The sequence below is a fragment of the Giraffa tippelskirchi genome, chromosome 11 (assembly GCF_054371585.1).
Source record: "Giraffa tippelskirchi isolate mGirTip1 chromosome 11, T2T-mGirTip1v1.2.pri, whole genome shotgun sequence".
Lineage (NCBI taxonomy): Eukaryota > Metazoa > Chordata > Mammalia > Artiodactyla > Giraffidae > Giraffa > Giraffa tippelskirchi.
Genome location: NC_137285.1, coordinates 78315254 through 78338152, shown reverse-complemented (window position 1 = coordinate 78338152; position 22899 = coordinate 78315254). Strand labels below are relative to the sequence as shown.

At 54.8% G+C, this 22899-nt stretch overlaps 2 protein-coding genes and 1 long non-coding RNA gene across 3 annotated transcripts in view; 2 read left to right on the top strand and 1 right to left on the bottom strand.

The window, feature by feature from the left end:
* The window catches only part of LOC145527776 (uncharacterized), a 681763-nt gene that overhangs the window by 284828 nt on the left and 374036 nt on the right, over nt 1-22899 (bottom strand). Inside the window, exons 49-51 of the long non-coding RNA XR_014069857.1 lie at nt 22698-22809; nt 15064-15175; nt 7433-7544 (exon numbers count right to left, since the gene is read on the bottom strand). This is a non-coding gene — a long non-coding RNA (uncharacterized LOC145527776). The remainder of the gene's footprint in view (nt 1-7432; nt 7545-15063; nt 15176-22697; nt 22810-22899) is intronic.
* On the top strand, nt 229-5410 carry LOC145527769 (uncharacterized). Its single transcript, XM_081545841.1, has 3 exons — nt 229-3781; nt 4181-4493; nt 4751-5410. Exons 1-3 carry the CDS (start codon nt 3371-3373, stop codon nt 4963-4965), a joined length of 939 nt encoding a protein of 312 aa, XP_081401967.1. The 5' UTR covers nt 229-3370; the 3' UTR covers nt 4966-5410.
* Nucleotides 7972-14003, top strand: LOC145527695 (uncharacterized). The gene is made up of 3 exons (XM_081545753.1): nt 7972-11425; nt 11825-12137; nt 12395-14003. Exons 1-3 carry the CDS (start codon nt 11015-11017, stop codon nt 13015-13017), a joined length of 1347 nt encoding a protein of 448 aa, XP_081401879.1. The 5' UTR covers nt 7972-11014; the 3' UTR covers nt 13018-14003.

Here is a 22899-nt window from a genome sequence, read left to right as displayed (position 1 = left end):
AGCAGGACGAGAGCTCGTCTTCCCCTGGCTTCCAGCGGGAGGCCCGGCCCTGGGCCCCGATTGGGCACTGCCCCAGCCCGGAGCCAATCACAGTGGCCAGGGAGGTGGAACGCACCGATTGGCCAGGGCCAGGTCATGTGACCATACTCCCCAGGAAACTCAAATATTACCAAGGTTCCCTAAGAAACCAATGAACAAAATTATCCAGTAAAGGCAAACCGTACTTTTTAATGAGGCCAATGTCACAGAAAAAAAAAAAAATGCTCCACAGTAAACTGCTCAAGGAAGCTACTAAATAAACTTTCAGAAAAGTGTAGTAGGTTTTTTTTTTTTAAATAGGGTGACGGAGAGATATACCTTTCCCATCTATGTGAATTTAGGTTTAAACTAGATTTCCCTTGGCTGTTATATAAGACAAAAAAACCCACATCACCCTCTTTCACTCCCCCCCACCCCCAAAAAGTGTTTTAATCTATTGAATTTTTGTGTCCTCAGTTGTGTCTGATTCACGGCAACTCACGAACTCTACACAGCCAGGCTCTTCCGTCCATGGAATTCAGGGCAATTTTTTCTGTCCCAGTAAATGCCCACCCTGGGTGATCCAAAGGCAAGGGCTCAGAGGCTCCTGAGAGACTAACTAACTCCTTTCAGCTGAGCACAGAGCTGGCTCCTCACTGGGATGCCTGTGGCCTGGGGCTCCCAGAGGGGAGAGCAGCACTCGCCCCACCGTGTGGTCACTGCTGGAAGTGCAGGCTGCTCCTCACTCCCCCTTGACAGTGTCCCTGAGGGCAGAACAGTGTGAATCGAATCAAGGTGGAAATGCAAACTCCAATGCAACCAACCTTCCCACAAGGTCTCCAAAACCACTCAGGAACAGGGAATTGGAAACTGCAGGGGATGACATGAATGGAGATGGAGACTTGACACCTTACACCGAGTTCACTTCCAGTTATCCCTAGACAAACTTTCCATGAAAACTTGTCACAAATCTAGAAGAACAATGAGCAGAAACCGGACACGTGCTTTGAGTCTTCACACACAAAACTAAAAGGCAGTCCACAAAAAAAACCCAGAGAATACAGTGGACTTTGCAAAATCAAAGATATCTACTGTGGGAAAGACCTCATGACAAAAGCAAAAGACAGGTCATACATCGCGAGACGAATGAGTGGAAACACAAAGCTTATCAAGGATGTGTCTCCAAACAGACAAAGAACGCCAACACAACAAGCCTGTGAAAACTAGGGAAAGGTCTGAAGGGACACCAGACGGAGGAAGACACACACAGAGTATCCCGGATGATGTCCAGCACTGAGGGCCTGAAGAAACAACAGTCTAGTTGCACCCCCTCAGGCCTGTGTGACCGTGGATGAGGCCTCTGTTTCCCGGTGGCTCTGAGACATGGACAGGGAGGAAGGGGAAGAGAAGTCACTTGCATTTCTAATACTCACAGCAAAGTCTTCCAATGAGAAGGGAATTATCACCCCCACTGACAATGCCATTCACTGAAGTGATACCCACGAGTCCATCTACCCCAGAAGGGAAGGATGGACCTGTTCTCACAAAACGGCGAGAGATGGAAGGAGGAAGATCAAGCCCACACCAATCACTGGAAAGAGAAGCTGTGCTCAGGGCTTGAAAGAATTCCTATTGGGAAAATCATGTCACAGCCCCACATGGCAATCCACAGCTTCCATGCTATTCCTCCCAAAATGCCAATGCATTTTCGCACCGAACAAAGAATTGCAAAGGGGGTACGGAAACAGAAAGGAGCCTACATTGTCAATACAATCCGACGAAAAAGCCCCGATACGGACATCCAAGGTTGTGTGAAAGGAAATTAGACGACCAAACTAGGATCCTCAGGAGAGTATCGGAGAAGGCAATGGCGACCCACTCCAGTACTCTTGCCTGGAAAATGTCCTGGACGGAGGAGCCTGGTAGGCTGCAGGCCATGGGGTCATGCAGAGTCAGACACGACTGAAGTGACTTAGCCGCAGCAGCAGCAGCAGCAGGACAGTATGCTATTGGGAATACAACAACACACACAGATCCAGATCGATGGAATAAAGTTGAGGGTCCAGAAACAAACCCCAGCATCCATGGTCAACTCATCTCTGACACAGACGGGGAGAATATCCAAATGGGAACAGGAAAGCCTCTTCAATCAATGTCCATGGGAAAACCAGACAGCTACATCTGAAGAACGCTATTGGTTTTGATCTCATACCACCTCAATATCGGGGAAAAACCTCACCCTAAAGACTGATGTCATGAGATAGCTAGAAAGAAGCGTAGGTCAAAGGCTCCTTAACATCAGAGTCTCCTTGCCATTTGCTGGGCGGAGGTCGAAATGGGTCTCTTCAAGTAAGGGAAAGAGGTAAACGAAGTACACCACGGGGTTTCCATCCAATGGAACCTCTTCACAACAGAGAAGCTAAGCATTCACAAATGCAAAAGATAGGAAACGGAACACGAGAGACTCCTTGCAAGTGGTGTATCTGAGAAGGGGTTCATATGGAAAGAGGAAGAATGCACAGCACTCAGATTCCAAGAAACACCACCACCACCCTTGACCCTTCCCCCATGACCAACTCTGACCTAAAGCCTTTCTCTCCCTCTAACCTATCCCTAAAACATAACCCTCATCTAATCATATACATGTGCATCCCTAGCATCCATCCATCCATCCACACACGAGAGAGAAAGAGGAAGACACAGACGGAATTGAGAAAGGAAAAGAGAGGGACACAGCCAGAGAGAGACACGGAACCAAAGAGAGGAAAGGAGTCGATGGTCCAGACTTTTCCTCAATCTGTCTCGAAGGTAGAAGCAATGACAGCGCCCTTCCACCCCAGAAGGGGGAAAAGGACGGAAGGTTTGGAGAGGAAAAGACAAGAACGCAGGGAGCCAGTAGAAGCTCAGCCACCCGCAGAAGCCGAGCTGGGACACTTCAACAGAATCTCAATGGAAACAGAGGACCAGAAAGTTGGCTAATCTTTTCTATAAGAGAGGGAGACCTTCGAGTCTTCCTTTCGGTCCTCCAACTTGGATGCGGGGTCTCAAAACAGTCAGGAGGGGGAGTGCCTTTTCCTGGGTACCACGGCGCATCCAGGCCTCGTTCTGCCCCATTCTGTGCTGTGCCAGCCCTGGATGGAATCTTTCTTTCTGAAGTCTCAGCGCACGAGCTCCACGTGATATCGGCCCCAGGTGGAAAGGCATGGAGCTGCTCGTAGGCCGACAGGCCTAGGAAGCAGATGGGAGAATGACCCCCACTCTGCAGATGGAGAGACTGGGGAAACCCTGAGGGGCATATGGTTGTCAAGGGCCACACCACTTATGAGAAGAAGGAGCCTGGTCTGAGAGCAGCATGGTCCTCGGAGCTCAGGCCCTGGCTGAACCCAGGCCTCCCCAGGGCTGTGGGCTGGGCCGTGTGGGTGTCACTGTGCCTGCACATGGCCTAAGGGGGGTGATCGAGCAGTCAGAAACCCAGAGATTCCCTTGGGAAGTTTTGGGGAAGGGACCTCAGCACGAACCCCAGGAGATGATGTCACCTGCCGGCAACAGAACCCAACAGAACCCGCAATCCGGGTATCCAGGCCTCCAGAGCGGAGAGGAGCCCCCAGCCAGATCACTTGCTGCCAAGATGTTCTGCTGTTTGCCCCTGCCCAGAGGCCGGGGCCTCAGGAGAGCTCACAGGCAGTGTGCGTGGGCACCCTGTCGACGTTGGCTCAGGACACCCCCGAGAGGCCTCTGGCCCTTTGCCCGGAGAAACAGAAAGGTAACACGGGGAGCCCCAGGCCGGGCCAGGCCACCTCTCCCATGCCACCCGGAAACACCGGGTCCTTTGCCTGTGTGTGGGGATGCGGGTTTCTCGGGCTGTGTCCCCCTCAAGGAAGCCCAGGCGGATGTGGGGTCAGAAGCCTGTGGACAAGTTGTGTCCACACCCCAGGGGAGAGCAGGCTGGGCGGGATGGGGAGAGTGTGGGCAGCGCCGGCCCGCCAGGCTGACCTCACACCCTCAGATGGGTCTCTTTCCTCCCGGGTGGGGATCTGAGCAGACACACGTCTCTGACCCTTCTGGGAAGAGAAGTTCGAGCAGGCAGAAGCAGCGGCTCCACTGGCCAGGCCCAGCTCGGAAAACTCCCAGCATGGCTGGCTGACGGTCACTGTCGTTGCAGAGCTTCCCACGTGATGAGGCCGAGGACGGGGACACCCCATCCAGCTCCCAGAGGGAGGGGTCGGAGCACCACCCGCCCGCCCGTGAGGCCCAGTGCAGGCTCCAGGTCAGCGTGCCCACGGAGGCATCAGCCCCACCGGGGGAGACGCGGAGGTGGGGAAGGCCTGCTGCCGAGACACCGCCCAGGATACAGCCGGCGGCCCAGTCTGAGGCTGCCACGGAGCTCAGCACACCCGGCTCCGACCCAGAGTCCAGAGAACCCCGGCCTCTGAGGCACCAGGAGGACCTGGAGCCCAGCACGCCAGAGCACAGAGGTGAGGACGCTGGGGCTGGTGCACGGGAGTGTGTGGGGAGGGGTGCTGAGCTACACAGGGACGAGTCCCCGAAAGCTGCTGCTGGGCCTGCAGCAAGCGCTGGCCTCACACCCCCCGCCCCCCATCTTGCACACTTCAGTCCCAAAAGACATCTGACGCTGGGTATTCTTTGGGAACCTCTTGGAAGGTTTCTGTCCCGGGGTACGCACATGCCAAGGCTGGCCTGTGGGCAAACTTTGCTTCTCCCCCAACTCTAGCACTGGCCTCCAACTGGAACCAGGCTCCACTTCCCAGACCTGTCCCTAAAGAGGTGGTGGCTCCAGGTGCAGGACCCAGGGATCCACCGAGGGCAGATGGAGAACCGAGACTTGCCCTCGCAGAGACACCAGGCCAGCTGGGTACTGGCCAGCACACCGGGCAGATCGGATCTCCGTGCCTGCAGGACCCCCAGCCCCAGGCACCCCCTGGGTGAGATGATGTCCCACCCCCTCAGCGAGAACCTCCACCTCCACGTGCACCTCTACCTGCTCGGGCTTTGGCAAGAGAACCCGAGGCAGAGGAGGAGTCACCGCCTCGGCAGGGAGAGCCTGCCCTGGCTCCCGCGCAACACCCAGATGCCCACGATCACTCACCCAGCCCTGCAGGGAGAAAGAGCCCCCGCTCTGGACAGAGACCCAGAGCCCTTGCCGGAAACACCACGTCCAGGGGAGCGGTCGGCTCTGCAGCCTCCATCCCTGTCTGCTCACCGTGGATGCCGGCAACTCGGTCTGCCCCCAGGGGACATGGAGTTCCTTTCCCCTGAACTGCTTTGCATTTGGTTTCTTTCCACCTTTCTGGTGATGTTTTATTTTTTCTATGGTTTCCTGTATTTTTGTTTTTTAAGTTGGGATTAGTAAACTTTTTCATCATTGTTGCAATCTGGGATCACTGTTGTGTAACTCTGGTGATACTGTGTTACCATCACCACTTTGTAGTTTCAGACCCGTTCGATCTTTATGCCCCACCCCCCAACAAAGCCTGGATTCAAGGCAAGCACGCCCTGTTCATCCCTCCCCCCGATCCTGAACACAATTTCATCTTTTCTTTCTGCATTCCTTCCTATATTCTTGGTGTCCCCAAACAATGACTCTCAGTGAAATGACTGAAGGAGTGTTTTTCGGACTCTCCACCTATTGTAAGACTCCATTGGAGAGTTCTCATTTTTATGTCATTTGAACTAGCCTTTGATAGCTGAAAGGACGGTGTACGTCCTTTCAAGATACCATGTGCCAAACGAAGCCCTTTTGGCAACTGCCATCATTATCTCCAGGCAGGCATTGCTGTTTGAAGGGTGACATCTCAGCCAGAAGGCAGAGGCTGAGCTCCTCTTGTTGCACCAGCTCCCAAAAGAAGCCAAGAAAGGGAGCTGGAACAACAAACCACCCCCATGCCCAGGAAAGCGTTCTTCATGACAGAAGGCTAGAAAATGACCCAACATCCTTGTGGCCCAGAACCACTCTAGAAAATCACTGTTCCATAAAAAAGAGAAACACATGGGAAGTTCCAAGGAGAGGCAATGCCCATGGCCAGTGTACTTGAGAGACGGCCTGACCGCTCCGGGGAAGACACGCACCGACGGAACCCCTTGGGAAACAGCAGTGATAGTCCTCACCGTCGTAAGGGTTTCCTCTGGGGACAACCTGCCCTGGGCACCACACGAGGGAGCAGACCGGCTTCTCTTCCTCTGCCCCCACACCATTCACTCATGAAGGCAGCTCAGGTGTTCTCATGCCCTGCCTGCCTGCCTGCCTGGCTCATCCGTGAGCTGTGACCACCTCCAGGGTAGGACTCCACCTTTTCCTCTCTGTGTACCGTGAATCTGCACACAGTGGGCTTTCAGAACCTTAGGAGACTTGAGCCATTCCCGCTCGAGCCAGAACCCTCCCCAGGAAGGAAAACAGCTGTGGAGTCATTTTGGCCCCAGCACTGGTTCCGAAAGCCTGGCGGCTCCTACAGCCTCTACGGTGTGAAGAGGGAGGTCCCTTTTGACAGAGCTTTCCGGCTCTCAGATCTAAGCTGTTGTTTCACTGTCAGCTGTGTCTTCCGTTGCAGCCAGGTGGGCCACGCTGCTCCAAAGGAGCTCACAAGCTGAGTTTCAAGGGAGGACAGGGATGGCTACAACGTGCTGCAAACTGAGTGAGGGTCCCCACAATCCTCAGCAAAGGTCTGTGGTGTGCAAGTGGGGAGTAGAGGGCCCCCAAGTTCCAAAGGAAGGGAGGTAGTCGGGAGCTAAAGCCCTTGGCTGCTGTGGTAGCAGCTGCAGATGGCAGCTCGTCCACAGTGCACTTCGAATGAGGTCATATGAGCGGGACTCTGGAAATGGCTCCGAAATCAAGAGAAAGGGGTCAGGGTATGTAGGAATCCGCCGGGGGTGGGGGGTGGATGAAGGAAGGTGTCCCTCCTCTCTCCAGTGCAATTTGGTTTGGTGAGTCTCAAAGCTACCAGATGGCACTTCCCAAGTCAGGCCCCCACAGGAATCAGGGTGGGCTGCCTGCCTCGGCCCCTGCCACAGGGACAAGCCACACCAGTGGCCTCCCTGAGCTCCAATGGCCGGATCTGGGGGGTCCTGTCTGGGTGCACACCTCCTTGCTGTGGCCAAGTTCCCCCCTTCTCTGAGCACCAGCTTCATCCTCTCGAATGAGGACATCGATTGCTACCTTGGCACGTTACTCTCTTCATCCTCTGAAGGCTCATTAGGCTTATCCTACAATTACTAGCTGGCCCGAAGAGATATCTCCTGAATCCAGATTAACCTGGAGTCTCCCAGGCTCATCTGGCATGTCTTCCCTGAAGTCTGCCAAAACCCACACCCTTGCATTTCCAGGGACTCCCCTTAGCCAGCTGGGCAGAAAACCCAGCATGCTTCAAACAAGCTGACAGAAAAGTGGGAGAGGACTCACGGGCAGACGGCTTCCCTCAGGTCTCGGGTGGAGCTCTGGGACCACAGCAGCAACGGGCCATCCCAGGCCCTGGGCTCAGCAGCGCCCTCATTCTCAGGCCGGCGGCTCTGCCCTGAGGGGAGCAGGAACGTCACCAACTGCCGCAGGCGGACCTCAAGCCCCTCCCACTGCTGGAGCCTGACCTGCCCCGGCCCCACCCCTTCCCCTACCCCAGCAGGACGAGAGCTCGTCTTCCCCTGGCTTCCAGCGGGAGGCCCGGCCCTGGGCCCCGATTGGGCACTGCCCCAGCCCGGAGCCAATCACAGTGGCCAGGGAGGTGGAACGCACCGATTGGCCAGGGCCAGGTCATGTGACCATACTCCCCAGGAAACTCAAATATTACCAAGGTTCCCTAAGAAACCAATGAACAAAATTATCCAGTAAAGGCAAACCGTACTTTTTAATGAGGCCAATGTCACAGAAAAAAAAAAAAATGCTCCACAGTAAACTGCTCAAGGAAGCTACTAAATAAACTTTCAGAAAAGTGTAGTAGGTTTTTTTTTTTTAAATAGGGTGACGGAGAGATATACCTTTCCCATCTATGTGAATTTAGGTTTAAACTAGATTTCCCTTGGCTGTTATATAAGACAAAAAAACCCACATCACCCTCTTTCACTCCCCCCCACCCCCAAAAAGTGTTTTAATCTATTGAATTTTTGTGTCCTCAGTTGTGTCTGATTCACGGCAACTCACGAACTCTACACAGCCAGGCTCTTCCGTCCATGGAATTCAGGGCAATTTTTTCTGTCCCAGTAAATGCCCACCCTGGGTGATCCAAAGGCAAGGGCTCAGAGGCTCCTGAGAGACTAACTAACTCCTTTCAGCTGAGCACAGAGCTGGCTCCTCACTGGGATGCCTGTGGCCTGGGGCTCCCAGAGGGGAGAGCAGCACTCGCCCCACCGTGTGGTCACTGCTGGAAGTGCAGGCTGCTCCTCACTCCCCCTTGACAGTGTCCCTGAGGGCAGAACAGTGTGAATCGAATCAAGGTGGAAATGCAAACTCCAATGCAACCAACCTTCCCACAAGGTCTCCAAAACCACTCAGGAACAGGGAATTGGAAACTGCAGGGGATGACATGAATGGAGATGGAGACTTGACACCTTACACCGAGTTCACTTCCAGTTATCCCTAGACAAACTTTCCATGAAAACTTGTCACAAATCTAGAAGAACAATGAGCAGAAACCGGACACGTGCTTTGAGTCTTCACACACAAAACTAAAAGGCAGTCCACAAAAAAAACCCAGAGAATACAGTGGACTTTGCAAAATCAAAGATATCTACTGTGGGAAAGACCTCATGACAAAAGCAAAAGACAGGTCATACATCGCGAGACGAATGAGTGGAAACACAAAGCTTATCAAGGATGTGTCTCCAAACAGACAAAGAACGCCAACACAACAAGCCTGTGAAAACTAGGGAAAGGTCTGAAGGGACACCAGACGGAGGAAGACACACACAGAGTATCCCGGATGATGTCCAGCACTGAGGGCCTGAAGAAACAACAGTCTAGTTGCACCCCCTCAGGCCTGTGTGACCGTGGATGAGGCCTCTGTTTCCCGGTGGCTCTGAGACATGGACAGGGAGGAAGGGGAAGAGAAGTCACTTGCATTTCTAATACTCACAGCAAAGTCTTCCAATGAGAAGGGAATTATCACCCCCACTGACAATGCCATTCACTGAAGTGATACCCACGAGTCCATCTACCCCAGAAGGGAAGGATGGACCTGTTCTCACAAAACGGCGAGAGATGGAAGGAGGAAGATCAAGCCCACACCAATCACTGGAAAGAGAAGCTGTGCTCAGGGCTTGAAAGAATTCCTATTGGGAAAATCATGTCACAGCCCCACATGGCAATCCACAGCTTCCATGCTATTCCTCCCAAAATGCCAATGCATTTTCGCACCGAACAAAGAATTGCAAAGGGGGTACGGAAACAGAAAGGAGCCTACATTGTCAATACAATCCGACGAAAAAGCCCCGATACGGACATCCAAGGTTGTGTGAAAGGAAATTAGACGACCAAACTAGGATCCTCAGGAGAGTATCGGAGAAGGCAATGGCGACCCACTCCAGTACTCTTGCCTGGAAAATGTCCTGGACGGAGGAGCCTGGTAGGCTGCAGGCCATGGGGTCATGCAGAGTCAGACACGACTGAAGTGACTTAGCAGCAGCAGCAGCAGCAGCAGGACAGTATGCTATTGGGAATACAACAACACACACAGATCCAGATCGATGGAATAAAGTTGAGGGTCCAGAAACAAACCCCAGCATCCATGGTCAACTCATCTCTGACACAGACGGGGAGAATATCCAAATGGGAACAGGAAAGCCTCTTCAATCAATGTCCATGGGAAAACCAGACAGCTACATCTGAAGAACGCTATTGGTTTTGATCTCATACCACCTCAATATCGGGGAAAAACCTCACCCTAAAGACTGATGTCATGAGATAGCTAGAAAGAAGCGTAGGTCAAAGGCTCCTTAACATCAGAGTCTCCTTGCCATTTGCTGGGCGGAGGTCGAAATGGGTCTCTTCAAGTAAGGGAAAGAGGTAAACGAAGTACACCACGGGGTTTCCATCCAATGGAACCTCTTCACAACAGAGAAGCTAAGCATTCACAAATGCAAAAGATAGGAAACGGAACACGAGAGACTCCTTGCAAGTGGTGTATCTGAGAAGGGGTTCATATGGAAAGAGGAAGAATGCACAGCACTCAGATTCCAAGAAACACCACCACCACCCTTGACCCTTCCCCCATGACCAACTCTGACCTAAAGCCTTTCTCTCCCTCTAACCTATCCCTAAAACATAACCCTCATCTAATCATATACATGTGCATCCCTAGCATCCATCCATCCATCCACACACGAGAGAGAAAGAGGAAGACACAGACGGAATTGAGAAAGGAAAAGAGAGGGACACAGCCAGAGAGAGACACGGAACCAAAGAGAGGAAAGGAGTCGATGGTCCAGACTTTTCCTCAATCTGTCTCGAAGGTAGAAGCAATGACAGCGCCCTTCCACCCCAGAAGGGGGAAAAGGACGGAAGGTTTGGAGAGGAAAAGACAAGAACGCAGGGAGCCAGTAGAAGCTCAGCCACCCGCAGAAGCCGAGCTGGGACACTTCAACAGAATCTCAATGGAAACAGAGGACCAGAAAGTTGGCTACTCTTTTCTATAAGAGAGGGAGACCTTCGAGTCTTCCTTTCGGTCCTCCAACTTGGATGCGGGGTCTCAAAACAGTCAGGAGGGGGAGTGCCTTTTCCTGGGTACCACGGCGCATCCAGGCCTCGTTCTGCCCCATTCTGTGCTGTGCCAGCCCTGGATGGAATCTTTCTTTCTGAAGTCTCAGCGCACGAGCTCCACGTGATATCGGCCCCAGGTGGAAAGGCATGGAGCTGCTCGTAGGCCGACAGGCCTAGGAAGCAGATGGGAGAATGACCCCCACTCTGCAGATGGAGAGACTGGGGAAACCCTGAGGGGCATATGGTTGTCAAGGGCCACACCACTTATGAGAAGAAGGAGCCTGGTCTGAGAGCAGCATGGTCCTCGGAGCTCAGGCCCTGGCTGAACCCAGGCCTCCCCAGGGCTGTGGGCTGGGCCGTGTGGGTGTCACTGTGCCTGCACATGGCCTAAGGGGGGTGATCGAGCAGTCAGAAACCCAGAGATTCCCTTGGGAAGTTTTGGGGAAGGGACCTCAGCACGAACCCCAGGAGATGATGTCACCTGCCGGCAACAGAACCCAACAGAACCCGCAATCCGGGTATCCAGGCCTCCAGAGCGGAGAGGAGCCCCCAGCCAGATCACTTGCTGCCAAGATGTTCTGCTGTTTGCCCCTGCCCAGAGGCCGGGGCCTCAGGAGAGCTCACAGGCAGTGTGCGTGGGCACCCTGTCGACGTTGGCTCAGGACACCCCCGAGAGGCCTCTGGCCCTTTGCCCGGAGAAACAGAAAGGTAACACGGGGAGCCCCAGGCCGGGCCAGGCCACCTCTCCCATGCCACCCGGAAACACCGGGTCCTTTGCCTGTGTGTGTGGATGTGGGTTTCTCGGGGTGTGTCACCCTCAAGGAAGCCCAGGCGGATGTGGGGTCAGAAGCCTGTGGACAAGTTGTGTCCACACCCCAGGGGAGAGCAGGCTGGGCGGGATGGGGAGAGTGTGGGCAGCGCCGGCCCGCCAGGCTGACCTCACACCCTCAGATGGGTCTCTTTCCTCCCGGGTGGGGATCTGAGCAGACACACGTCTCTGACCCTTCTGGGAAGAGAAGTTCGAGCAGGCAGAAGCAGCGGCTCCACTGGCCAGGCCCAGCTCGGAAAACTCCCAGCATGGCTGGCTGACGGTCACTGTCGTTGCAGAGCTTCCCACGTGATGAGGCCGAGGACGGGGACACCCCATCCAGCTCCCAGAGGGAGGGGTCGGAGCACCACCCGCCCGCCCGTGAGGCCCAGTGCAGGCTCCAGGTCAGCGTGCCCACGGAGGCATCAGCCCCACCGGGGGAGACGCGGAGGTGGGGAAGGCCTGCTGCCGAGACACCGCCCAGGATACAGCCGGCGGCCCAGTCTGAGGCTGCCACGGAGCTCAGCACACCCGGCTCCGACCCAGAGTCCAGAGAACCCCGGCCTCTGAGGCACCAGGAGGACCTGGAGCCCAGCACGCCAGAGCACAGAGGTGAGGACGCTGGGGCTGGTGCACGGGAGTGTGTGGGGAGGGGTGCTGAGCTACACAGGGACGAGTCCCCGAAAGCTGCTGCTGGGCCTGCAGCAAGCGCTGGCCTCACACCCCCCGCCCCCCATCTTGCACACTTCAGTCCCAAAAGACATCTGACGCTGGGTATTCTTTGGGAACCTCTTGGAAGGTTTCTGTCCCGGGGTACACACATGCCAAGGCTGGCCTGTGGGCAAACTTTGCTTCTCCCCCAACTCTAGCACTGGCCTCCAACTGGAACCAGGCTCCACTTCCCAGACCTGTCCCTAAAGAGGTGGTGGCTCCAGGTGCAGGACCCAGGGATCCACCGAGGGCAGATGGAGAACCGAGACTTGCCCTCGCAGAGACACCAGGCCAGCTGGGTACTGGCCAGCACACCGGGCAGATCGGATCTCCGTGCCTGCAGGACCCCCAGCCCCAGGCACTGATGTCCCACCCCCTCAGCGAGAACCTCCACCTCCACGTGCACCTCTACCTGCTCGGGCTTTGGCAAGAGAACCCGAGGCAGAGGAGGAGTCACCGCCTCGGCAGGGAGAGCCTGCCCTGGCTCCCGCGCAACACCCAGATGCCCACGATCACTCACCCAGCCCTGCAGGGAGAAAGAGCCCCCGCTCTGGACAGAGACCCAGAGCCCTTGCCGGAAACACCACGTCCAGGGGAGCGGTCGGCTCTGCAGCCTCCATCCCTGTCTGCTCACCGTGGATGCCAGCAACTCGGTCTGCCCCCAGGGGACATGGAGTTCCTTTCCCCTGAACTGCTTTGCATTTGGTTTGTTTCCACATTTCTGGTGATGTTTTATTTTTTGTATGGTTTCCTGTATTTTTGTTGGTTAAGTTGGGATTAGTAAACTTTTTCATCATTGTTGCAATCTGGGATCACTGTTGTGTAACTCTGGTGATACTGTGTTACCATCACCACTTTGTAGTTTCAGACCCGTTCGATCTTTATGCCCCACCCCCCAACAAAGCCTGGATTCAAGGCAAGCACGCCCTGTTCATCCCTCCCCCCGATCCTGAACACAATTTCATCTTTTCTTTCTGCATTCCTTCCTATATTCTTGGTGTCCCCAATCAATGACTCTCAGTGAAATGACTGAAGGAGTGTTTTTCGGACTCTCCACCTACTGTAAGACTCCATTGGAGAGTTCTCATTTTTATGTCATTTGAACTAGCCTTTGATAGCTGAAAGGACGGTGTACGTCCTTTCAAGATACCATGTGCCAAACGAAGCCCTTTTGGCAACTGCCATCATTATCTCCAGGCAGGCATTGCTGTTTGAAGGGTGACATCTCAGCCAGAAGGCAGAGGCTGAGCTCCTCTTGTTGCACCAGCTCCCAAAAGAAGCCAAGAAAGGGAGCTGGAACAACAAACCACCCCCATGCCCAGGAAAGCGTTCTTCATGACAGAAGGCTAGAAAATGACCCAACATCCTTGTGGCCCAGAACCACTCTAGAAAATCACTGTTCCATAAAAAAGAGAAACACATGGGAAGTTCCAAGGAGAGGCAATGCCCATGGCCAGTGTACTTGAGAGACGGCCTGACCGCTCCGGGGAAGACACGCACCGACGGAACCCCTTGGGAAACAGCAGTGATAGTCCTCACCGTCGTAAGGGTTTCCTCTGGGGACAACCTGCCCTGGGCACCACACGAGGGAGCAGACCGGCTTCTCTTCCTCTGCCCCCACACCATTCACTCATGAAGGCAGCTCAGGTGTTCTCATGCCCTGCCTGCCTGCCTGCCTGGCTCATCCGTGAGCTGTGACCACCTCCAGGGTAGGACTTCACCTTTTCCTCTCTGTGTACCGTGAATCTGCACACAGTGGGCTTTCAGAACCTTAGGAGACTTGAGCCATTCCCGCTCGAGCCAGAACCCTCCCCAGGAAGGAAAACAGCTGTGGAGTCATTTTGGCCCCAGCACTGGTTCCGAAAGCCTGGCGGCTCCTACAGCCTCTACGGTGTGAAGAGGGAGGTCCCTTTTGACAGAGCTTTCCGGCTCTCAGATCTAAGCTGTTGTTTCACTGTCAGCTGTGTCTTCTGTTGCAGCCAGGTGGGCCACGCTGCTCCAAAGGAGCTCACAAGCTGAGTTTCAAGGGAGGACAGGGATGGCTACAACGTGCTGCAAACTGAGTGAGGGTCCCCACAATCCTCAGCAAAGGTCTGTGGTGTGCAAGTGGGGAGTAGAGGGCCCCCAAGTTCCAAAGGAAGGGAGGTAGTCGGGAGCTAAAGCCCTTGGCTGCTGTGGTAGCAGCTGCAGATGGCAGCTCGTCCACAGTGCACTTCGAATGAGGTCATATGAGCGGGACTCTGGAAATGGCTCCGAAATCAAGAGAAAGGGGTCAGGGTATGTGGGAATCCGGCGGGGGTGGGGGGTGGATGAAGGAAGGTGTCCCTCCTCTCTCCAGTGCAATTTGGTTTGGTGAGTCTCAAAGCTACCAGATGGCACTTCCCAAGTCAGGCCCCCGCAGGAATCAGTGTGGGCTGCCTGCCTCGGCCCCTGCCACAGGGACAAGCCACACCAGTGGCCTCCCTGAGCTCCAATGGCCGGATCTGGGGGGTCCTGTCTGGGTGCACACCTCCTTGCTGTGGCCAAGTTCCCCCCTTCTCTGAGCACCAGCTTCATCCTCTCGAATGAGGACATCGATTGCTACCTTGGCACGTTACTCTCTTCATCCTCTGAAGGCTCATTAGGCTTATCCTACAATTACTAGCTGGCCCGAAGAGATATCTCCTGAATCCAGATTAACCTGGAGTCTCCCAGGCTCATCTGGCATGTCTTCCCTGAAGTCTGCCAAAACCCACACCCTTGCATTTCCAGGGACTCCCCTTAGCCAGCTGGGCAGAAAACCCAGCATGCTTCAAACAAGCTGACAGAAAAGTGGGAGAGGACTCACGGGCAGACGGCTTCCCTCAGGTCTCGGGTGGAGCTCTGGGACCACAGCAGCAACGGGCCATCCCAGGCCCTGGGCTCAGCAGCGCCCTCATTCTCAGGCCGGCGGCTCTGCCCTGAGGGGAGCAGGAACGTCACCAACTGCCGCAGGCGGACCTCAAGCCCCTCCCACTGCTGGAGCCTGACCTGCCCCGGCCCCACCCCTTCCCCTACCCCAGCAGGACGAGAGCTCGTCTTCCCCTGGTTTCCAACGGGAGGCCCGGCCCTGGGCCCCGATTGGGCACTGCCCCAGCCCGGAGCCAATCACAGTGGCCAGGGAGGTGGAACGCACCGATTGGCCAGGGCCAGGTCATGTGACCATACTCCCCAGGAAACTCAAATATTACCAAGGTTCCCTAAGAAACCAATGAACAAAATTATCCAGTAAAGGCAAACCGTACTTTTTAATGAGGCCAATGTCACAGAAAAAAAAAAAAATGCTCCACAGTAAACTGCTCAAGGAAGCTACTAAATAAACTTTCAGAAAAGTTTAGTAGGTTTTTTTTTTTAAATAGGGTGACGGAGAGATATACCTTTCCCATCTATGTGAATTTAGGTTTAAACTAGATTTCCCTTGGCTATTATATAAGACAAAAAAACCCACATCACCCTCTTTCACTCCCCCCCACCCCCAAAAAGTGTTTTAATCTATTGAATTTTTGTGTCCTCAGTTGTGTCTGATTCACGGCAACTCACGAACTCTACACAGCCAGGCTCTTCCGTCCATGGAATTCAGGGCAATTTTTTCTGTCCCAGTAAATGCCCACCCTGGGTGATCCAAAGGCAAGGGCTCAGAGGCTCCTGAGAGACTAACTAACTCCTTTCAGCTGAGCACAGAGCTGGCTCCTCACTGGGATGCCTGTGGCCTGGGGCTCCCAGAGGGGAGAGCAGCACTCGCCCCACCGTGTGGTCACTGCTGGAAGTGCAGGCTGCTCCTCACTCCCCCTTGACAGTGTCCCTGAGGGCAGAACAGTGTGAATCGAATCAAGGTGGAAATGCAAACTCCAATGCAACCAACCTTCCCACAAGGTCTCCAAAACCACTCAGGAACAGGGAATTGGAAACTGCAGGGGATGACATGAATGGAGATGGAGACTTGACACCTTACACCGAGTTCACTTCCAGTTATCCCTAGACAAACTTTCCATGAAAACTTGTCACAAATCTAGAAGAACAATGAGCAGAAACCGGACACGTGCTTTGAGTCTTCACACACAAAACTAAAAGGCAGTCCACAAAAAAAAAACCCAGAGAATACAGTGGACTTTGCAAAATCAAAGATATCTACTGTGGGAAAGACCTCATGACAAAAGCAAAAGACAGGTCATAGATCGCGAGACGAATGAGTGGAAACACAAAGCTTATCAAGGATGTGTCTCCAAACAGACAAAGAACGCCAACACAACAAGCCTGTGAAAACTAGGGAAAGGTCTGAAGGGACACCAGACGGAGGAAGACACACACAGAGTATCCCGGATGATGTCCAGCACTGAGGGCCTGAAGAAACAACAGTCTAGTTGCACCCCCTCAGGCCTGTGTGACCGTGGATGAGGCCTCTGTTTCCCGGTGGCTCTGAGACATGGACAGGGAGGAAGGGGAAGAGAAGTCACTTGCATTTCTAATACTCACAGCAAAGTCTTCCAATGAGAAGGGAATTATCACCCCCACTGACAATGCCATTCACTGAAGTGATACCCACGAGTCCATCTACCCCAGAAGGGAAGGATGGACCTGTTCTCACAAAACGGCGAGAGATGGAAGGAGGAAGATCAAGCCCACACCAATCACTGGAAAGAGAAGCTGTGCTCAGGGCTTGAAAGAATTCCTATTGGGAAAATCATGTCACAGCCCCACATGGCAATCCACAGCTTCCATGCTATTCCTCCCAAAATGCCAATGCATTTTCGCACCGAACAAAGAATTGCAAAGGGGGTACGGAAACAGAAAGGAGCCTACATTGTCAATACAATCCGACGAAAAAGCCCCGATACGGACATCCAAGGTTGTGTGAAAGGAAATTAGACGACCAAACTAGGATCCTCAGGAGAGTATCGGAGAAGGCAATGGCGACCCACTCCAGTACTCTTGCCTGGAAAATGTCCTGGACGGAGGAGCCTGGTAGGCTGCAGGCCATGGGGTCATGCAGAGTCAGACACGACTGAAGTGACTTAGCCGCAGCAGCAGCAGCAGCAGGACAGTATGCTATTGGGAATACAACAACACACACAGATCCAGATCGATGGAATAAAGTTGAGGGTCCAGAAACAAACCCCAGCATCCATGGTCAACTCATCTCTGACACAGACGGGGAGAATATCCAAATGGGAACAGGAAAGCCTCTTCAATCAATGTCCATGGGAAAACCAGACAGCTACATCTGAAGAACGCTATTGGTTTTGATCTCATACCACCTCAATATCGGGGAAAAACCTCACCCTAAAGACTGATGTCATGAGATAGCTAGAAAGAAGCGTAGGTCAAAGGCTCCTTAACATCAGAGTCTCCTTGCCATTTGCTGGGCGGAGGTCGAAATGGGTCTCTTCAAGTAAGGGAAAGAGGTAAACGAAGTACACCACTGGGTTTCCATCCAATGGAACCTCTTCACAACAGAGAAGCTAAGCATTCACAAATGCAAAAGATAGGAAACGGAACACGAGAGACTCCTTGCAAGTGGTGTATCTGAGAAGGGGTTCATATGGAAAGAGACGAAGAATGCACAGCACTCAGATTCCAAGAAACACCACCACCACCCTTGACCCTTCCCCCATGACCAACTCTGACCTAAAGCCTTTCTCTCCCTCTAACCTATCCCTAAAACATAACCCTCATCTAATCATATACATGTGCATCCCTAGCATCCATCCATCCATCCACACACGAGAGAGAAAGAGGAAGACACAGACGGAATTGAGAAAGGAAAAGAGAGGGACACAGCCAGAGAGAGACACGGAACCAAAGAGAGGAAAGGAGTCGATGGTCCAGACTTTTCCTCAATCTGTCTCGAAGGTAGAAGCAATGACAGCGCCCTTCCACCCCAGAAGGGGGAAAAGGACGGAAGGTTTGGAGAGGAAAAGACAAGAACGCAGGGAGCCAGTAGAAGCTCAGCCACCCGCAGAAGCCGAGCTGGGACACTTCAACAGAATCTCAATGGAAACAGAGGACCAGAAAGTTGGCTACTCTTTTCTATAAGAGAGGGAGACCTTCGAGTCTTCCTTTCGGTCCTCCAACTTGGATGCGGGGTCTCAAAACAGTCAGGAGGGGGAGTGCCTTTTCCTGGGTACCACGGCGCATCCAGGCCTCGTTCTGCCCCATTCTGTGCTGTGCCAGCCCTGGATGGAATCTTTCTTTCTGAAGTCTCAGCGCACGAGCTCCACGTGATATCGGCCCCAGGTGGAAAGGCATGGAGCTGCTCGTAGGCCGACAGGCCTAGGAAGCAGATGGGAGAATGACCCCCACTCTGCAGATGGAGAGACTGGGGAAACCCTGAGGGGCATATGGTTGTCAAGGGCCACACCACTTATGAGAAGAAGGAGCCTGGTCTGAGAGCAGCATGGTCCTCGGAGCTCAGGCCCTGGCTGAACCCAGGCCTCCCCAGGGCTGTGGGCTGGGCCGTGTGGGTGTCACTGTGCCTGCACATGGCCTAAGGGGGGTGATCGAGCAGTCAGAAACCCAGAGATTCCCTTGGGAAGTTTTGGGGAAGGGACCTCAGCACGAACCCCAGGAGATGATGTCACCTGCCGGCAACAGAACCCAACAGAACCCGCAATCCGGGTATCCAGGCCTCCAGAGCGGAGAGGAGCCCCCAGCCAGATCACTTGCTGCCAAGATGTTCTGCTGTTTGCCCCTGCCCAGAGGCCGGGGCCTCAGGAGAGCTCACAGGCAGTGTGCGTGGGCACCCTGTCGACGTTGGCTCAGGACACCCCCGAGAGGCCTCTGGCCCTTTGCCCGGAGAAACAGAAAGGTAACACGGGGAGCCCCAGGCCGGGCCAGGCCACCTCTCCCATGCCACCCGGAAACACCGGGTCCTTTGCCTGTGTGTGTGGATGTGGGTTTCTCGGGGTGTGTCACCCTCAAGGAAGCCCAGGCGGATGTGGGGTCAGAAGCCTGTGGACAAGTTGTGTCCACACCCCAGGGGAGAGCAGGCTGGGCGGGATGGGGAGAGTGTGGGCAGCGCCGGCCCGCCAGGCTGACCTCACACCCTCAGATGGGTCTCTTTCCTCCCGGGTGGGGATCTGAGCAGACACACGTCTCTGACCCTTCTGGGAAGAGAAGTTCGAGCAGGCAGAAGCAGCGGCTCCACTGGCCAGGCCCAGCTCGGAAAACTCCCAGCATGGCTGGCTGACGGTCACTGTCGTTGCAGAGCTTCCCACGTGATGAGGCCGAGGACGGGGACACCCCATCCAGCTCCCAGAGGGAGGGGTCGGAGCACCACCCGCCCGCCCGTGAGGCCCAGTGCAGGCTCCAGGTCAGCGTGCCCACGGAGGCATCAGCCCCACCGGGGGAGACGCGGAGGTGGGGAAGGCCTGCTGCCGAGACACCGCCCAGGATACAGCCGGCGGCCCAGTCTGAGGCTGCCACGGAGCTCAGCACACCCGGCTCCGACCCAGAGTCCAGAGAACCCCGGCCTCTGAGGCACCAGGAGGACCTGGAGCCCAGCACGCCAGAGCACAGAGGTGAGGACGCTGGGGCTGGTGCACGGGAGTGTGTGGGGAGGGGTGCTGAGCTACACAGGGACGAGTCCCCGAAAGCTGCTGCTGGGCCTGCAGCAAGCGCTGGCCTCACACCCCCCGCCCCCCATCTTGCACACTTCAGTCCCAAAAGACATCTGACGCTGGGTATTCTTTGGGAACCTCTTGGAAGGTTTCTGTCCCGGGGTACACACATGCCAAGGCTGGCCTGTGGGCAAACTTTGCTTCTCCCCCAACTCTAGCACTGGCCTCCAACTGGAACCAGGCTCCACTTCCCAGACCTGTCCCTAAAGAGGTGGTGGCTCCAGGTGCAGGACCCAGGGATCCACCGAGGGCAGATGGAGAACCGAGACTTGCCCTCGCAGAGACACCAGGCCAGCTGGGTACTGGCCAGCACACCGGGCAGATCGGATCTCCGTGCCTGCAGGACCCCCAGCCCCAGGCACTGATGTCCCACCCCCTCAGCGAGAACCTCCACCTCCACGTGCACCTCTACCTGCTCGGGCTTTGGCAAGAGAACCCGAGGCAGAGGAGGAGTCACCGCCTCGGCAGGGAGAGCCTGCCCTGGCTCCCGCGCAACACCCAGATGCCCACGATCACTCACCCAGCCCTGCAGGGAGAAAGAGCCCCCGCTCTGGACAGAGACCCAGAGCCCTTGCCGGAAACACCACGTCCAGGGGAGCGGTCGGCTCTGCAGCCTCCATCCCTGTCTGCTCACCGTGGATGCCAGCAACTCGGTCTGCCCCCAGGGGACATGGAGTTCCTTTCCCCTGAACTGCTTTGCATTTGGTTTGTTTCCACATTTCTGGTGATGTTTTAGTTTTTGTATGGTTTCCTGTATTTTTGTTTTTTAAGTTGGGATTAGTAAACTATTTCATCATTGTTGCAATCTGGGATCACTGTTGTGTAACTCTGGTGATACTGTGTTACCATCACCACTTTGTAGTTTCAGACCCGTTCGATCTTTATGCCCCACCCCCCAACAAAGCCTGGATTCAAGGCAAGCACGCCGTGTTCATCCCTCCCCCCGATCCTGAACACAATTTCATCTTTTCTTTCTGCATTCCTTCCTATATTCTTGGTGTCCCCAAACAATGACTCTCAGTGAAATGACTGAAGGAGTGTTTTTCGGACTCTCCACCTATTGTAAGACTCCATTGGAGAGTTCTCATTTTTATGTCATTTGAACTAGCCTTTGATAGCTGAAAGGACGGTGTACGTCCTTTCAAGATACCATGTGCCAAACGAAGCCCTTTTGGCAACTGCCATCATTATCTCCAGGCAGGCATTGCTGTTTGAAGGGTGACATCTCAGCCAGAAGGCAGAGGCTGAGCTCCTCTTGTTGCACCAGCTCCCAAAAGAAGCCAAGAAAGGGAGCTGGAACAACAAACCACCCCCATGCCCAGGAAAGCGTTCTTCATGACAGAAGGCTAGAAAATGACCCAACATCCTTGTGGCCCAGAACCACTCTAGAAAATCACTGTTCCATAAAAAAGAGAAACACATGGGAAGTTCCAAGGAGAGGCAATGCCCATGGCCAGTGTACTTGAGAGACGGCCTGACCGCTCCGGGGAAGACACGCACCGACGGAACCCCTTGGGAAACAGCAGTGATAGTCCTCACCGTCGTAAGGGTTTCCTCTGGGGACAACCTGCCCTGGGCACCACACGAGGGAGCAGACCGGCTTCTCTTCCTCTGCCCCCACACCATTCACTCATGAAGGCAGCTCAGGTGTTCTCATGCCCTGCCTGCCTGCCTGCCTGGCTCATCCGTGAGCTGTGACCACCTCCAGGGTAGGACTCCACCTTTTCCTCTCTGTGTACCGTGAATCTGCACACAGTGGGCTTTCAGAACCTTAGGAGACTTGAGCCATTCCCGCTCGAGCCAGAACCCTCCCCAGGAAGGAAAACAGCTGTGGAGTCATTTTGGCCCCAGCACTGGTTCCGAAAGCCTGGCGGCTCCTACAGCCTCTACGGTGTGAAGAGGGAGGTCCCTTTTGACAGAGCTTTCCGGCTCTCAGATCTAAGCTGTTGTTTCACTGTCAGCTGTGTCTTCCGTTGCAGCCAGGTGGGCCACGCTGCTCCAAAGGAGCTCACAAGCTGAGTTTCAAGGGAGGACAGGGATGGCTACAACGTGCTGCAAACTGAGTGAGGGTCCCCACAATCCTCAGCAAAGGTCTGTGGTGTGCAAGTGGGGAGTAGAGGGCCCCCAAGTTCCAAAGGAAGGGAGGTAGTCGGGAGCTAAAGCCCTTGGCTGCTGTGGTAGCAGCTGCAGATGGCAGCTCGTCCACAGTGCACTTCGAATGAGGTCATATGAGCGGGACTCTGGAAATGGCTCCGAAATCAAGAGAAAGGGGTCAGGGTATGCGGGAATCCGGCGGGGGTGGGGGGTGGATGAAGGAAGGTGTCCCTCCTCTCTCCAGTGCAATTTGGTTTGGTGAGTCTCAAAGCTACCAGATGGCACTTCCCAAGTCAGGCCCCCGCAGGAATCAGGGTGGGCTGCCTGCCTCGGGCCCTGCCACAGGGACAAGCCACACCAGTGGCCTCCCTGAGCTCCAATGGCCGGATCTGGGGGGTCCTGTCTGGGTGCACACCTCCTTGCTGTGGCCAAGTTCCCCCCTTCTCTGAGCACCAGCTTCATCCTCTCGAATGAGGACATCGATTGCTACCTTGGCACGTTACTCTCTTCATCCTCTGAAGGCTCATTAGGCTTATCCTACAATTACTAGCTGGCCCGAAGAGATATCTCCTGAATCCAGATTAACCTGGAGTCTCCCAGGCTCATCTGGCATGTCTTCCCTGAAGTCTGCCAAAACCCACACCCTTGCATTTCCAGGGACTCCCCTTAGCCAGCTGGGCAGAAAACCCAGCATGCTTCAAACAAGCTGACAGACAAGTGGGAGAGGACTCACGGGCAGACGGCTTCCCTCAGGTCTCGGGTGGAGCTCTGGGACCACAGCAGCAACGGGCCATCCCAGGCCCTGGGCTCAGCAGCGCCCTCATTCTCAGGCCGGCGGCTCTGCCCTGAGGGGAGCAGGAACGTCACCAACTGCCGCAGGCGGACCTCAAGCCCCTCCCACTGCTGGAGCCTGACCTGCCCCGGCCCCACCCCTT

What these genes read in the sequence shown, in the direction of transcription:
- LOC145527769 (XM_081545841.1), top strand. Translation starts at nt 3,371, where the DNA reads ATGGTCCTCGGAGCTCAGGCCCTGGCTGAACCCAGGCCTCCCCAGGGC. An exon ending in TTGCCCGGAGAAACAGAAAG is followed by an intron (nt 3,782 to 4,180) that starts GTAACACGGGGA and finishes CTGTCGTTGCAG; the next exon opens with AGCTTCCCACGTGATGAGGC. An exon ending in CAGCACGCCAGAGCACAGAG is followed by an intron (nt 4,494 to 4,750) that starts GTGAGGACGCTG and finishes CCCCAACTCTAG; the next exon opens with CACTGGCCTCCAACTGGAAC.
- LOC145527695 (XM_081545753.1), top strand. Translation starts at nt 11,015, where the DNA reads ATGGTCCTCGGAGCTCAGGCCCTGGCTGAACCCAGGCCTCCCCAGGGC. An exon ending in TTGCCCGGAGAAACAGAAAG is followed by an intron (nt 11,426 to 11,824) that starts GTAACACGGGGA and finishes CTGTCGTTGCAG; the next exon opens with AGCTTCCCACGTGATGAGGC. An exon ending in CAGCACGCCAGAGCACAGAG is followed by an intron (nt 12,138 to 12,394) that starts GTGAGGACGCTG and finishes CCCCAACTCTAG; the next exon opens with CACTGGCCTCCAACTGGAAC.